This window comes from Spodoptera frugiperda, chromosome 29 (genome assembly GCF_023101765.2).
Source record: "Spodoptera frugiperda isolate SF20-4 chromosome 29, AGI-APGP_CSIRO_Sfru_2.0, whole genome shotgun sequence".
Classification (NCBI taxonomy): Eukaryota; Metazoa; Arthropoda; class Insecta; order Lepidoptera; family Noctuidae; genus Spodoptera; species Spodoptera frugiperda.
In genome coordinates, this window is record NC_064240.1 from 3,540,427 (window position 1) to 3,557,839 (window position 17,413).

General features: G+C 36.9%; 1 protein-coding gene across 1 annotated transcript in view; it reads right to left on the reverse strand.

Annotated features, from left to right (window-relative positions):
• Positions 1-17,346, reverse strand: part of LOC118268685 (uncharacterized) — a 79,716-nt gene extending 62,370 nt beyond the window's left edge. The window contains exons 1-2 of the mRNA XM_035583266.2: positions 16,975-17,346; positions 5,895-6,131 (exon numbers count right to left, since the gene is read on the reverse strand). Of these exons, the coding sequence (XP_035439159.2) occupies positions 5,895-6,062 (168 nt within the window). The 5' untranslated portion in view covers positions 6,063-6,131; positions 16,975-17,346. The remainder of the gene's footprint in view (positions 1-5,894; positions 6,132-16,974) is intronic.
• Positions 17,347-17,413: the final 67 nt, after the last annotated feature.

Sequence of the window (17,413 nt, forward strand, 5' to 3'; positions counted from 1 at the left end):
TTAAAAGATTGAATTGAAATTGAAATATAAGCACATTACGGCACGTAATGCCGTAATTTGCTTATATTTACACATACTTTTCACCTATTCCCATATACTGGGCACAAAATCAGACACCGTGCTAGCACCGAGAAATTAAAAAACCGAAAAAAAAAACAGTTTTACTCTGCCTGACACTGGAATCGAACCCGAGACCCCTTGCCCGGCAGTTACAAATGCGACCACTCGGCCGATGAGACACGAGAATTGAAATAATTTTGATTGTATTCCCCAGAGAGATTGATAGGGCTATCGCGTGCTCCAATTAATTCTTGCTTTATGGGAACGTGACGGTTATTAGAAGCCCCGTAAAGAGTATCCCCTCTTGAGGCGAGTTCACACGATCTTTGTTTCATTTTATTAATACTCTCCACATTAATATCAGTCTACTCAGCGCCACAAGCTAGCGGTATTTTAATTCGTTTGCCAACATACGAACACTGATTGTGTTTTGTTAACGGGAAAATTTGAAATAGACATCTACTACAATCGCCTACAATTAATAATCAAAAATGACTTTTAAAAAACGGCATTCAATTTTCTTTACCACCTCCTTTTTTAAGCCAGGTAATATTCCTAAATGCTTCTCCTAAGTCTGAAAAATACCATGCTGAAATCCGCATCAAAATCGGTACAGCCAAATGCGAGATAATAGCACACAATCATACATACAGTTCAAACTGAGAATCTCCTTTTTTAATTCGGTTAAAAAGAACTTCTAACTTAATTTTTACTTATAAAGGACATACATAAGCGCAAGTCATGTACCTTAATAATAAATGTTGTTCACTTGAAAACAAATTGCTCGTGTTCATCTCAAGTCATAATTTATTTTTCATGTAACAAGTTGGTCATCCATCATAAACCAGGCAACGCAATCTTTGGCGCGTCTCACTTTGACGTGCAAATCCCGTGTCGCCTTCAACACTTCACTTTTTCTCACATTCCTGGCTCGTGCCAACTATTCATGGTACATTTCTTTAGTTAGGTACGCTTTTAAACTCACTGGAATGCCATATAGTAAAATATTTCTACGATTGTTTCATTGGAACTAAATACTAGGCTCGCAAATCTGCGTAGAGTCATAGTCATCACTGTTCTATAAAATTGCCAATAGCTACTCACAATTCGCAAATAAGGTCTTATAAGTGCCAACATTCCATTTAAACAAAGTTTTTCTTTCCGCATTGTTAGAAAATGGCTGTCTCGAGGGCCGGTAAAGTTAGCATAAGGCAATAACAACTGGATAGAAAAAAAGGATAGACAAGTAAGGCTCGTAGAAGTCTAGTTAACCTTCGTGGCTTCATAAATGTCACTGTGACACAAATAACTCGAGAATTCCTTGGTCTAATCACTGCATATTACAATCACAGTCCTAAATAATCACACACGGATTGCTAGGAGCTATGACATCATTTATCTCTTTTCCTGGAATCCTCACGCGAGGCATTTTAATGGGAGTTTGATGCGGCACCCATGGCACACGTCATTACACACAGAGCTGATGGTAGTCAGTTTTTTGTAAGCTCTCGCATCTTTTCCGTGTTGTAATTACGTCTATGTAAATTAGATCAGATTTATCAAGTGCGTACGAGCCGTGGAACGCTAGGCATGCGTGTGTTAAAACCGGAATAGTTTGGATACAACTAACGATTAGTTTTTAGTGTAAGTGTAATAGAAAACTTGAAGTAAACCAGATAACAAATAATGTTGAAACAAACGGTACAACTACTTTCAAAATAACGAAGAAACAGTTTTATCGTTTTCTTGATTTTAACTAACGATTTCGAGTTATCTTAGAAGAAAGTTTTCTGTCAATCTCGGGTTTCTTAATACTTTCATTTTGCAGTTTAACGTTGAATTTCGCAGCGTGGTGAAGACCACCGCTTAGCATTTGTGTGATGTTGCTAATCGGTGGCAGACAACAGTGGGTGTATGTTTTTTATTAATTAAAGAGACATGTTATTCCCACGATAGCGCTAAACCTATTACAGGTGCGACGTAAGATTTTCGTACAATGTCGAGGCAGACTGTCTGTGAGACGATGCCGATGTGGGAAATGTAACACTACATAAGTGGTTATTGTATGAAGAGTTGAAGAGTTATAGCTTCATCGACGTCTTTCACTTCTCATGGATATGACACGTGGAAAGATGAAAATGATAATTATTTACCATACTGCAATAGTGTTAGAACAATACCTTAAAAAGCTGCTTTCTTAGGATATGTAAAGCATCTCTTCTCACGACTTTTGTATTTATTTTCGAAACATGTACCTAATGGTGAAATGACTTAGAACGGACAGAAAGTTACTTAGGTCGAAAAATTCCCTAAAAAGCCAAAGTAAAGTTTGAAATAACCCAAATTATCTCCAGGTAACGAAATTAACCCCTGTTCAAATTAAGTCAAGGTGTAATTCAATCTTTTTAGAGCCTGCCACCTCCATCGAAACATTTACGCTACTACACAAGAGGCTTTGAACAGGTTCCTAAATTATTAGTAAAGCAGTCACGTCAACAAACGTCCCCTAATAGAAATAGCCAACAGTACCATCATCATCAGAAAATAACAAGCGAAATTCAACTTTAAATCTAATCGGTTAAGATATATTTCTGACGTGTACCTGATGAAGAGAACCGGTGTAAATGAGCACAAGGCGCCGTTACTTATAACGTGTGTCACCAAACCATATTGTCTGCCTATAATTTGAGTATGTTTACCTTTGACCATAAAATGTTCGAGAAGCAGTATATTATGTGGAACGAAACGGCAATATGATTATTTGAAACTTTTCGTATCGTGAATCTACATAAATCTTGTTAGTCGTACATAATAAACGATAAGAATTTTCATTCCTTTTGATTTATAGGATAACGCTTGGACAAGCTATGGTGTTTGCTTCCAAATCGGCACTTTTTAAGGCATTCGCCTTCCATGTTTATCTTCGAAGTAAATCCGTACCGTCTTGTGGAAATAAACTACTAAAAACAACGAACCTACCTACAGAACACAAAAACAATGTATTTCTAGTCATTTCATTTCATAAACAAAACATAGTTACGTGGGTAAGTACTTTAGTTCACACTTTCTCCAAAAAGCAAGCGAAATAAGTAAAAGTCTAAACAATACAAATGCAGATTTTCCAGAACTCAATTCCAACAAAAATCTAAAGAAAATATAAAAAAAAAATCTTTAAAGCACTATTACGTCATTAGAACACCCACCGATATAAATAATCTTAAGATTTCCAAGCTCCGCTCCTAATATCTGAACGTGATAAGGAATAATGCGTTGTTAAATATTTCAGATTGAGGATTATAGGCCCCCAGCTTACTCGATGAAATTTGAATAATACCCGTAGGCGTGACAATGACAGGCCCACTAATGTCTCTCGTTTATCTCCCAATTTATAAACCAATATTATTTACGTCATCTTACGGTTGAAATCTTTTAAGTCCACAAACGAAAGGTGATTAAGGTACCGTACACATTTAGTTTAAATGGGAGTGTTAATGGTTTCTCCCGTTGTTTCTAATACTGATCACGAATAGGTATTGATTAAATTTGAACTTTCTCTACATAGTTTTAGGGATGAAAGTTCTGATACTGAAATGTTAAACTTTATTAGTATTAAATGCAATGTCAACGTTACGCCTTTTATCCCCGAAAGGATAGGCAGATATGTACATTACGGAATGTAATGCCGCTATACAATGTACACCCACATTTCACCATTTGTGTTATAAGTCCCATGCAATAGGGAGAGAGCCTATACACTGGGCATAATTTCAGACTCCGCGCTACAACTGAGAAATTTTCGAAAAACCGAGAATAGCCTAGTAATACATTGCCCGACCCGGGAATCACAACCGAGACCCCTTGTCCGGCAATCGCACTTGCGACCACTCGACCAACGAGGCAGTCTTATTATAGATATGATTTGGACTGACTGGTGTCAATACACCTAGTTGTCACTAGTCAGCAAGGCTCGGAACCGGTTTAAAAAATACCGGTTAATACCGGTTTATATCGGTTTTCCTCCGAACTTTTCTTAAGAACGTGAACATTAAAGAACTTTATTTTAACCTAAATTAACCGGTTTATTCGACGAGGGGCATGTCGGTACACGCGTTGAAATATTATTATTGAAATAAGCTGAACAGCGCGCGGCGTTTCTTTGATGTGCGTCGTATTAACCGGTTTTTATTGCTCTAAACCGGTTAATCCGAAAAACCTTTATGAAAATACTGTTCCAAATACCGGTTTAAAAAAACCGGTTTCGCGAACGAAACCCAATGTAAAGGTTTTGCGTACAAGTACATAATAACGGTTTGAAAATTTAACCGGTATCCGAGCCTTGCTAGTCAGTAGTCAGCTATTTGGTACCAGACATAAGAATGACGTCATCGTTTTGCAAAATCGTTTAATAAAAATACAACCTCTGAGTTCACATGAAATAGCTATTTGACTTTAAGTACATCAACACCACCCACGACAGTCAAACAATCAAACAGAGATGTTGAACTTCGCATACTGCCATTTAAGTACCAGTTCACCTTCAACCTTCGAGGAATTTTGCCCAGGCATATTAAACAAGTGAAGGTCATGTAGGTTTAAATACATGGAACTAATATAACTAGTGGTCGCCTAGTGGTCGAAATTCGACCATATACGATTTAATTTACAATACCAATTAACATACGTTCAAGGATAATTTTTATTTAACTCAAACTCAAACAAACTCTTTTATAGAACTCTATTCATATAAGACGTGAGAATGTCATCGCAATATCAGTCGATTTTGACGTTTTGTCAAATACGATCAGATACTATGCATGTGTGTGTAATGTTTTATTTATTGATTTAATGTACTTTATAAGCATTATTTTTTAAAAATATTATCGTCCTGCACTTCTCCTACACATAAACTATAAGTGTACCAAATTTTATGCTCCTACGTCCGCGCAATTTTCGTAAAAAGTGGTCCAAAGTTTTTGCATCACGTATTAATATATAGATATTTAGTAAAGGCATCATCCATTAACTACTGCTCATATTATTGTTCTATTAAGTAGCTATAATGAGATAGATACGTCGTGTGTTGCGAAATAATGTATCAGAGATATTGTAAAAATCATTTTTTTTTATAAAGAGTAACGATGATTCTTGCTCGTTTTTCTGATGGAAAATTCAATTTGACGTTTCAAAGTGCCTAAATTAGGATTTATTGAAATAAATGCTTTCACTTTGACTTTGAATGCTACTCATGAATATGAGCCTATATCACAAACAGTTACGTGAGTAAGCCGATAACATAATAATTAATTTAGTATGTCTCACGAAAGTTATAATAAAATTAATAATGAGATACTTAATCAAAAGCGTTGATGTCACACAGACAAACAATTAAAATGAAAGTCACGTAAGAAATCATTAGAAATTCATTCTCTTCAGGGCTTTATTTGCTGTTTTTATATGTACGTGTACGTATTGGATCACGAATATGTTAATCATTTTATAAGAAAGCTAATTGCTTAATAAACTGCAATGTACATTACAAAGGCGGAATATTTGAATAGAGCGCTAACATAGCGCAGCTTAGCACATCTCTGGTGGAAAAGCACCCTTAACCTATAGATTCATGGACTGATTAGATGCGGGACGTTTCTAACGGCCTATCTGGCAGTTGCTGATATGATAATGATTATTGACCGCTAAAGTTGTCTATACTTAGATGTCAAATTAAAATATTGTACTCGCTTACACACACACTCACAGACGGTATATAGCACATCAAAAATATTATATGATTGTGAGTCTCTGGTGTCAAAAGTTTACATAATTAGTAGACTCACCTGCACAGCACTGTTCAAGAAGCAGTTGTTCTGTCCCGGAGCATTCCACAATCCTTTAGTGGTGTGAAAAATCCCGGAATCTCGAGATCCATCTCTCGAATGCTGAGGTCGGAGTTCGGCGTCGCGCGCATAACGTTCGTGCGCAGGAGTCACCATCGTTGGCGCCATTACTTATCACAAATCCGCCATTTTGAAGAGTACACTACAGTCATTTATCCACTGTCCACATTTCGGTATCTGAAAAGATAAAATGGATTTGGTTAACAAGGCTGATTTATGGAAAACTGTCAGATTTACTTTGGATTTAAATAAATGTTTTGGTTCGATGTAAGTATCTACCATATGAAAGTTTAAGTAAGCTGGAATTTGGATTCAGGGATCAAAATATCAGATTGATGTTGGTAGGTATTGCAAATTTTACTCTGTATCGGTATCAATCCTTTAGAAACTAGGTACCTATCTTACCTAAGTAACAGGCTTTGTATTAGATTCTTTGTGTAAAATTCTACAATTTTCGATGTGTAGTTTTAATTATAATGAAGTGTAGGTAGGTAACAAGACTGATGTCGAGAGCACAGAGGAATAAAGAACCAAAAACAGACAGTATGCACAATAATTTGACGAAACGTTCACACAGCCTAGACAAGACAATTGATGGGCGGAGTCAACTATCGTGTTCTGATTTCTCATTCATATAATTGTTACATTGGGGTTAATAAGACGAGTTTTCATATTTAATTACACAATGATTCATTAGCTGATTCCTTTCACTACAAGTCACGAGCATTGTTAATGGTAGCGACAACAATGAGCTTGTTTCATTCCCTGACAACCTTTGTTGGGTGTAGGCAAACGGTTGCAACTTGCAACGCTTGCTAATTGCCGATTGATTGTTCGTGAAATCGTGACAGACCGTTAAAAATTTGTTCTAGTCAAAACAGAAATCACTTTAGCAACGCACCAACGTTTTTTAACTTCGTAGTGACGTCACCATTGTTACACCACTTATAACTAGTCGGGAATTTAAGTTATGCGTGTGTAGTGGTTTGGTAACTACATACAAATATCTGCTCTGAATATTAAGACAAAGAATTTTTTACAAGAGCAAGGTCACAGTTAAATTTTATAAATACTTATGCATATTGGATGTACGGAAGACGGCGCGAACACAAGATTCTTCACAGAAAAGCAGCATTTAGCTTTAACAGAGTGTACTGGAACCATAATATTATATTCATTACAGAAGTTATCCGCATTCCTAATGCAATACTGTGTTCATTAAAATTCATAAAACACTTCCCACATTGCAAATAAAAAACAGTAAGTAGATAATGATTTAAAAAAAACAAATCTTATTAAACAGTGGCATTGCGTGTATTATTTTGTTTATTTGGATTTATAAAAGAATGGAATGTATGTATATCAAGATTTTGCTGTTGATTTGTCCAAATTAGTGTTGCAAGTCGTGTACCGGCGCCCCGCGGCGCGTCGCATACGCATGAGGCACATGTGCGGGCTTCCGCGAACCGCTGTGCAATAAAACGGTTTATTTCAAACTGCATGATTTACGAACTTTATGTAGGCAGGTAGGTCCATACTATTTTCACCTACTATCTAATAAACTATATATATTTTGACATATAAAACTGTTTTTTTATGGTATAAAGACGGTAAACGTGCAGTCGGATCACGGCGGTAACCAATCACCTCCGCCCATGGACACTCGAAACACCAGAAGCGTTACAATTACAAGTGTGTTACTAGCCTTTTTGCGGTTAGGAATTTAAGGGTTGTTGGTGATTGGGAAGATTGGGAAAGCGGGTATTGAACATCCGGTATCCTCGCTCACACAACGAAACACAACGCAAGCGTTGTTTCGCGTCGGTTTTCTGTGAGGCCGTAGTATCACTCCAGTCGAGCTGGCCCATTCGTGTCGAAGCATGGCTCTCCCACACTTTGTGAAGTTTTAGTTAATGTTACCTACAACCATAGGTAAGGTCTTAATAGCTACCTACCCACACTACATGTAGGTACAATGTACATATATCATGCACCCAGCCAACTAACTAAATTCAACAAACTGCGACAACAGCGAGAGACACAATCAACTTGACAGTGACAGCACGTTGCAACTGTCAACACAAATCTTCATTACCATAGATGCATTCTATCCCTGTCTGTATTCCAATATACGTAATGGTGTTGGTTCCGTTAAAGGCGCCAATATATTTTGAGATGCAAATACACGTACAGCAGTACGTGTGCAGTTAACATGTTGTTTCTAAATACTAAGCAAGCATACAGTACACTTAGTACAAGTTTGTTTCACGTTTAAAATAATCGAAACGAGAGCGCGCTCTGATTGGTTCGTTTATTCACGCCAGCCAATGAGAGCGCCGAACGCACTCTTGTTTCGATTACTTTAAACGTAAAGGAAATTCGTACTAAGGGTATTGAGCTATTTTCGTCAGCAACTTGCAGCCGCACTTCCGATATATCGATAATTTAACAAAAATCCGGGTTAATTCCTGGATATCATTTGCTGCTTGCGCAAGACCCGTTCCCGCCTCGGGTTTTATTTACAGATTCTGTTACTTGTAATCGAGATCGTGAATCCGTGATTAAAGATATAGTGCAACGTAAATATTTGTATGATGTAAAACAATTCCAATTCAGAACAGAGAAAATAAACGTTTTGTACAATTTTTGTATAAGGTACAGGTACGTCTCGGGAGACATATTACCTAAATGACAGAAGTGCATACGACATTGAATATAAGTCCCTAGTGCAGCTTGAAACTAGTCGAGTTACCTCGTCAAGCAGACAAGAAACCGATAATCAACATAGAATTCGTTTAGTATATTTTCTCTAGCCATAATTAATAATTGACTAATTAGGTATTTAGTTGAGTTACTTATGTAGACGCCAATTCCAAAGCTTTAAACAAAAAATACAAGTATCGGACCAATTAATAACAGCCACTAGAAAAACTGATTAAAACCTCAAAATGGATGCAGTTTAATCTTCCAAGTGCCAGTGCCCAATTAAACGTAACCAGCAATTAAATTAAAAAGTAAAAGGGTTAAAAACCTCATAACAGCGTGCACATCGTCCCACCGGCCCACCGTGCATAATCCGTGCACCCAAAATAATTAATCTCAAGTGTTATGCTCCAAGCTCCAACCAACTTCGTTTCATTGCCATACACGGCCTCAAAACGTCCTAAGTCTTAAACTGCTTAATTAACCTTTTTTTAAGGGGGACAATCATCCAATATCTTCTCCCGCCTTGAGCAACGCGAGAGGGAGTATCAGACTCTTACTGACTAAAAACCACCACGTTACTACTCATGTTTTTCCAGCTGGAGCCCCGGTAAACCAGCTAGGTAGTTTGCAGCTCGCTTAATTAACCTTAAGAATGAGTTTTGAGTAATCAAACCTTTTATTCCACCAGTTAAATCTTTGCTCTTTGCCCTATGTAATCGTATCTCTCACTTTTACCTAATACCCACATCATTATACTCTTTGATGCTACTGTGGCCACCAGCTACTTACATTTTCATGGCCGACATAAAACATTTCCCTTAAGAACAAGAGCCAGTAGAGATTAAGTACTATGAAGAAATAAATCACTTTTTACACCGAAGACGTTAGAAAAAGTCCAGTGTAATAAGTAATAACGATTGTAATCACCGAAATGATCCGACTGACGACCGCAGCCCGCATTCCTGCGTTAGACACGCACAAGATTCACTTTTAATCTTTCTGTAGGGCATTTCACTAGCATCCACATTTCTCCCGGAGCTGCGGACTGTCTAGCGGGTTACCGGGGCTCCGGAAACCCGCTAGAAAAATGAAACGGAGTGGTTTTTAGTCAGTAAGAGTCTACAGTCCCTCTCGCCTCTCTCAAGGCGGGAGAAGTCATTGGATTATAATGTGAATCATGTTCATCCAAAACATAATGTGGTCCAGAAAAACTAATGTCAGAATGTCTGGCCACTACTTTTTAATGTTTTTTACTGTTCCAAGAGGTAGTAAATAATTTAATTTAGATCTAAAAAGTGTCAAAATAGTATTGTTATTTGATAGTTTTCAAACATGAAATATCGTACTTGGTCCAGAAGTTCTGTATGTCTAATAAGTATGTCTGTGATTAAGTTTTCAATTGTAATAGTAGCAATAAAAATAAGACATCAAATGTCTTCACATATGATGCCTTTTGTCACTAAACGTTCTTTAAAAGCTTAATAACATGTTCGTTTGGGCAGCAATCAAGAAATTGTTGCTTATTGCCCAGTCACGCTCCTTTTACCAGACGACTGGGTCCATCATAAGAAATTGATAAATAATTGACGGTTACTCTAAGTGTTTGTTTACTGTAATTTTGGATTTTACCAATTTCACAATGATCCCATACCTCAATTTAGAGATTAGGAAAAAAAATGGTCTGGATAAAGAATGTCTTATTTTTATACCTTAAAAGGAAATCGCATTTCAAATCACACTTCACTCAAGAGGTTGTACCTATTAAACTTCGAGGTGACATGAAATACTTAATTCTGAGAAAATATTCTCAATTCTAATCTCGATAACAAATCTCGAGCGGTTAACTTAGCGTGTGATTCGACATCAAAGACGGTCACGTTGCTGAAAAAAATGAGAAAACGCTCAAGTGTTTGCACATTATGATATTACCATGGGAACAAAAACGAACAACTTGATACAAAAACTAAAGAAAGCGAGGGATTCTCTCAAGTGTTCCATTAGTAATAAATAATTTTGAATGATAACCTTAAAAGCATTCCCTTTGACTCGAGCACCTATAAATGTTGTAAGTAGACTCTAGGCGCACGTAACTTTGTGTCCTCGTAAAAATGTTATGGCTCATGTTTGATCAATGCTTTACTGAATACTAATACATTACGTAGGTACGTATTCTTCACTAGCAATAAAACTGAACGATGTTTGAAACCGTTACTTAGATAGTTACCCATATTTTTATCATGTCTCATGATAAAGGTAAGAAAATAAGCACACTACATTCAATTTCTCGCTTACAAGAATTAATAAAATAATTAGGGACAGGCAATATTTCTTATTTTTATTTTAATGTCCATTGTAGATTATTTTAAAATATTAGACACATATGTATTTTTTATTTTCTTAGAAGTAGAAATGACGTAGGTATTTGCTCCCATTCCTAAACTTTGATTCATTTTATCCAAGTATTGTTATCTTATATGACAAAATAAAAAAATATGTGTCTAATATTTTTTCATTACCTAACTGACGGACTAAATATTTTTTTTAATTCTCATACCCCGTCATCCTCCCCATTATTTTATTTCCATAGGTACTTATCCCGGGTAGGTTCAGACATCTATCTATCTATCTATCTATCTATTGGTGTTAAATATTACAAGAGAATATTTCAATCAAAACGAGAGTTGGCTACATTCCTCTAAGATAATTATCTTGCCATTGCGGTCGGCATGAAGCCTCGAGCCAAAAGAAAATAATATAAAAAGAATATGTGGCACATTTTTTGTCTTTTGCTAGTCACTTCCACTCTACACGTGTGTACTGTAAGTGTTTCTGAAGTCGTGACACAGCTAGATACTAGTTTTATATGTGGAGCGCCTACCTCTAACCTAAACCTCGAGGGCACAAGAGGTTAAATGCCATTCAGAATCAAGTTCTTCGCAGTAGGCAGATTTTATTGACTTATTGTACTGTTTTTATGTCAGTAAGCTTAGGACATAAAATTTTAGTAGCTACCCACTTCTATTTAAATAAAATGGTAGTCTACGAATTCTAAAATTCGTATTTACACAAAATACCTAATTATAGATAAGCAAATACGCAGTGACTACATTAAAAACATCAAAAACTCTAAGAACCTGTGATGATGAAAGCGTCTATTTTTAGAGTGTCTAGTAATACCATAAAATCAGATAGGTAGTTAATTATTCGATGCGCAACGTAAGAAACACAAAAGGAATTCGTTCAAAGTTTACTCGTTGAAGTTGATGCACAGTCAAAGAATTCTTACAGGCAAGCACACGTGCGCTGCACGGCACACCATTAAAACGAACGCACACATGCCCACGTCACGAACTTGATTACACGTTACACAAAAAGAGGAAGAGCGGAGGCTGCGCGTGCGACGAGTCGCCGACCCGCGAGATGGCACGAGTCAAACGCCGCGTCTCGCATAATATTATAACTCACTATTATTATTTTTACGAGACTGTTCCCCGTATAGGTTTATACGATCAACACATCGGCTCCCTAGCTAATAAAAATGGCAGGTCGATAAACAACGCCGCCAATAATTGATTATCACCAAACTAAAAACATCATGGTTTTTAGACACAAGTATTAACGTCGGTGTCGCTTCGACAGACATATGCCTACCTCATGTTAAATGTTATGATAGTTTATGTTATTGGCGTGCCATAACATGACAGGAGTTATGTTTGACCATCCAGTAGTCTGCCTCTAGTAGTTTATAAACATACAAATTCACAAGCACATGACACCCAGACCCGGAACAACAATTTGCAGATCACACAAAGAGTTGCTCCGTGCGGATATCTAACCCGCTACACGTTGCACGGCAGCCAGTTGTCCAGCTACCGCGCCAACTGTGCAGTCTAGTAGACAACTTTCAATCAGATATGTCACAAGAACCATGGACTTAGGACATTAATAAAAACTGCCACGAGACCACCAACGATCACAGAATAATGTCGTTTTAAATAGAATTGAATAATAAAATATCAGAGCAGCGTATCAAAGTGGCGTGACGATGAAAGTACTCTGTACTTTATGAGTAAAATACCTATGGCACGTCCAAATCGTGGGCCATTAGATATTAATGATTGTCATTCGTCAATGTGTAGCCCTGTAAAGAGATTTGAATTGAAATCCTGACTTCTGACTAATGGAACATACAACAACGTCAACAGAATACCTACCGACAACATTCAGAAACTATAAAGTGTAGGTAACGTAAGCTTCATTGGAACAAGAACACATCGACCGTTGAAAGGCTCTAAGAGATATTTTTCTCGATATTGATTTATCATACATCCTTTGATGGAGAAAAAATCGGTGATTCCGAATATGTACCGTATATAAATTAATATTGTAAAAAAGTCGCTTAGTTCAATTTTATCCTTTCAACCATAGACATGTATTCTGGGTTCTGGGACATAATACTAATATTGCCTCAAATAGTAGCTCACAAAATGTCTAACTGCCGCACTCAGAGGCATTTAATGGTAACTTAAACTATTCCTTAGTAACGATTTTGTTCCGAAAATAATTGCTAAGTAGGTACTGGGTTAAGTAACCATTTAATGTAGTAAGTACGGTGATAACTAGCTACGGGATCGACAAACAAAATTACGCACTTAAAAGTAGTCAATATCTACAAAACAAATAAAAATAAACATCAATGTAATTCCATATCATTTAGTTTCCTATAGTTGACAAAATATGAACAACATGCCTCAACACATGTTATGTTAATGATATTGTAACTAAAGCTCCAGTATAATGATGTCACGAGCTATTATTGGCGATTATAATATATCTCCTATCAGCCAAACATGATTTACGAAATCATATTGTGCCCTCCTTTATACGAACAATGTTTTATTTTACCAATTTATTATGGATCAGAACAATATTCTTCTTTATCATAAAGTCATTATTAGAACAGTGTAGAGGAACAAATCGTCAATCGAAAGTTATAGCTCAAACCCAGTAAACAAGGGCTCGTTACCCTACACTAACACACAAACGTTAGACATTCATATTCGCATATGTTTGTCACAGTTTCACAAACCATAGTTCCCGCGGCCTATTGTTTACAAGAATCTACGTTCAATGGGAGATTGGTTGAGATTAACCAGTCGTGATGTGGCCCATATCTCGATGAAAGCAATCACGATCACCGCCGGAGACATACTTGTCACACGAACAGCTCTTGAGATGATCACGACGTGCCCTCGGGCCCGTATTTACACAAAAGAAATCAAATAAAAATATTAAGGACATGAATATGTTATATGACAAAGACTGTCCTTCAAATTATAAGTGCTTGACTTGCAAAAGTTCCATAATGAATGAAGTTTTGCAACATCATGATGCAAAATTATGAATAACCTTTGAAAGAAGGCTTGAAGTAAGACATTTGTGTTTAAAAATCGTTCAGGAGCCAATCAATTATAGGACGTACCAGATACCTAGAGGTAGGAAAGAATTTTTAGCGCAGTGCGCAGTGACAATAAATTATCGAAGTAAGTAGTCTCTTACTCGTTATAAGTGGGTAAATCGAGCATGCAATATTTCATGCTTAGTTGGATTAAATAATCATACACGAAGGAAATATAACGGTTCATAAATAGGGAGGACCTGTGCAATGACAGAATCGCCTATGAACATATTTAGTTAACGGGCACCAGTAGTTGTCGAGTTGTGTACATACCGGCAGACGACAGCAATTCAATTCTTCCATATCCCAGAAACGGTAGCTCAATTTAAATATTAATCGAATAAACCTGTTTCCTGACTTGGAATAAGCTTTTGATACGGAATGATATTTCAAGTAGGTATAAAAGCGATCGGTTCTTAATTTCGATAAAGAGTTCTGCTACGAGGCAGCATGAGGCTTATTTATCTGCATAGACGTAATTATACAGACATTAAAAAAAATTGCCTCTCCACCTGGCTTGAGGCACGTGCCTCGTTCACCTGTTCTTTAGTCGCACTTTTAAATAAGTAGGCTCTCGAAACCGGCAGTCATTGCTGTTGAAGCATGCTATTATTTTTTGTATACGCTACAAAATTGCTGCATCGTACATGTAATTATAAGTCAGCAATCGTATGTGATAGCAACCTTCTATTATCTCTAAATGATGATGAAGGCGTAGATGTGGTTTTAAATCATTCGAACACCAGAATTAAGCAACTGTAAGAACAAATACATAACTAAATGGAATGAATTAGTTAAACTTGTATTTGGTGGAATAAGGCCAGGTATTGCATAAATTCGAAGTTGATAGTTGTGTTTACATCTGCTAGCTTAGCGTATAAACTACAAAAATATGGTCTAGACTTTAGATAATCAATTAGTTTAGGGTTTAACCTCTTGTCTGTCGGTATATGAGACACAATAAAAACACATAGTGTCTCGCGTAGATCTTCGTTCCGACATACAACGGGTTAATCACGTATGTATATTTTTAAAGCGCGAAATCCTCCAATGACTTCATCTGCCTTAGACGAGGTGAGAGGGAGTGTCAGACTCTTACTGACTAAAAATCACCCCGTTCCTTTTCCTGCTTTTTGAGCCGGAGCCGGTAACCCCCTAGGCTGTCCGCAGACGTCTGTATTTTGGATACAATATTAAAAGTAAGCACACAGTGTATATGACGAATAACGATAACGATTACCTAGCTTGCAAAAAGAAAGAAAAATGTGCAGTGCGCATAGACAAAAGCCATTTGTTATATAGTATCAAGATTATCTAAAGTCAACTCAGTTGATCAAATCCATTGCGATAGTCAAATAAAATCGATGCCAATTTTATCTAGCACGCCTAGAAATTGCCCTCCATTTCGTCTAAATATTGATTTCTAAAGCCTAACTCTTTTCTAGCGTGTTGCACGTCAATTGCTCTTATACATGCACAAGCGTTGTGTCAAGGTAAGTAAAAACTAGTGCAATATATAGGTAAGTACAGTATCCTTAGTTCGAGTTTGCATTGCGTTGAACAAAAACGAAACGAGAGCGCATTCGGTGCTCTAATTGGTTGGTTTATTCGAGCCGGCCAATCAGAGCGCCGACTGCGCTCTCGTTTCGAACGTAAAGCAAAATCGTACTATGGGTACTGGTCACAATAACTATTAGGTACATATCTAGTTATACTTTTATGTCGCCTCCTAATCCTTTCGCCGTTGAGAAAGGCAGCGTCTGAAACTTAGTTCGTGGTCACTGTCGGTCTGACCAACTTTGGAGTTATGTTTAGTAATAGCTCTACCCACTATATTCATTGCAATATGATTCGATAGATCGATTTTAGATTGGCACGTCTAGATCAATGGCCTTAATTAATTTACGATTTTTTATACCTATTGCTTTTTTGAAGAGGGAAATTACTGATTCATTCCTCTCGTCCTGGGTGATGTGAAAGGGAGTGTCAGACCCTTACTGATTAAAGACCACCCCGTTCCTACTCCTGCTTCGAGCCGAAGCCTCTGTAAGGTAACTCCCTTGTGGTTCTCTGTAGGCCTGATGGGACATCAGTAGGTACCTAAGTATCATCTGTGGAGGTCTAATGGCCCTTAAATTAAATCTGTAACTCTCAGACTTAGATCTATCACTATTTACCCCATAGACTAAGTACAGCTTTATTTGTCGACATCGTACTAAAAGACCCCAAAACATCACGCTATAATATTTCCTACGAACAAAACGAAAAAGCCTCGACAAAGTTTGCAAAATCACGGTCAATAGCCAAAGCGCAGCGCATTGACCATAGGTAAGGCAGTTAGCTTTTAAATCAAACGGCGCTGAGGTAGCTAAGGCCAGCGTAACAATCGAAACCTAGAAAGGCACACCTACTGAGATTGACATTAATATTCATGTCGTTGGCTGAATATAATAATGTAGACAGTTTAATCAACAATGGATTTGCTAAATGACAATGCTAACTACTTTTATTGCTGTAGAAAGTAGTAGTTATGTTTATAACTTGATATCCTATAGGGACTTACTTAAGCTCTAATGAAGGCTAATTTGTCTAGCTAGACTAATTCTAATAAAATAAATAGGTCGTAATTCGAACAAGTTCTGAATATGAATTTTATTATTGATTCTGTTACTTTTAGTTTTTTTTATTATTATTAAATATGGCTACTCCAATAGTAATTGAAAATATTTTTAAAAGATTACTTAGGTTGCAATTTTAAAACAAAATTCGTTGAAAGGCATTAAAGACTAAAAGAACTTTGTTTTTTTTTCAATGTACCTAGAATTAGTATCATAAAGAATTCAAATTCACACTCACCATCAAATCCGCAGAATAACACAACGGCAGTCCTTTTATTGAGTCAAAATTAACACTTCAATATAATATTTTCAATCACCTTTAGTCCCACATAATCCATCACTTGGGGCTCATATCACGAATTGTACCGAATTCACAAAGTTTTAATTACAAAATGAAAAAAAAGACAGATAAAAAAACGTATGAAAGAAAAATCACATTCGAATTTTGAATCAGAACTTTCCCGCCAAATGTTTATTTATTTCGTCTGTACCGGCGAGCAGAGAACGCAAGGCACAGCGACGCGCGTCCAACCACGAGCGGAGCCGGTTCGCTGTTGATTATTTTATTTTGAACTCGACGGCCGCGACCGCGCTGTCGCGGTTCAAGCGCGCAACGGCCGCGCGTCCCTCGATATACGATACCAAAAAAAGGATCTCTCAAAAACAATCCCTTTCTA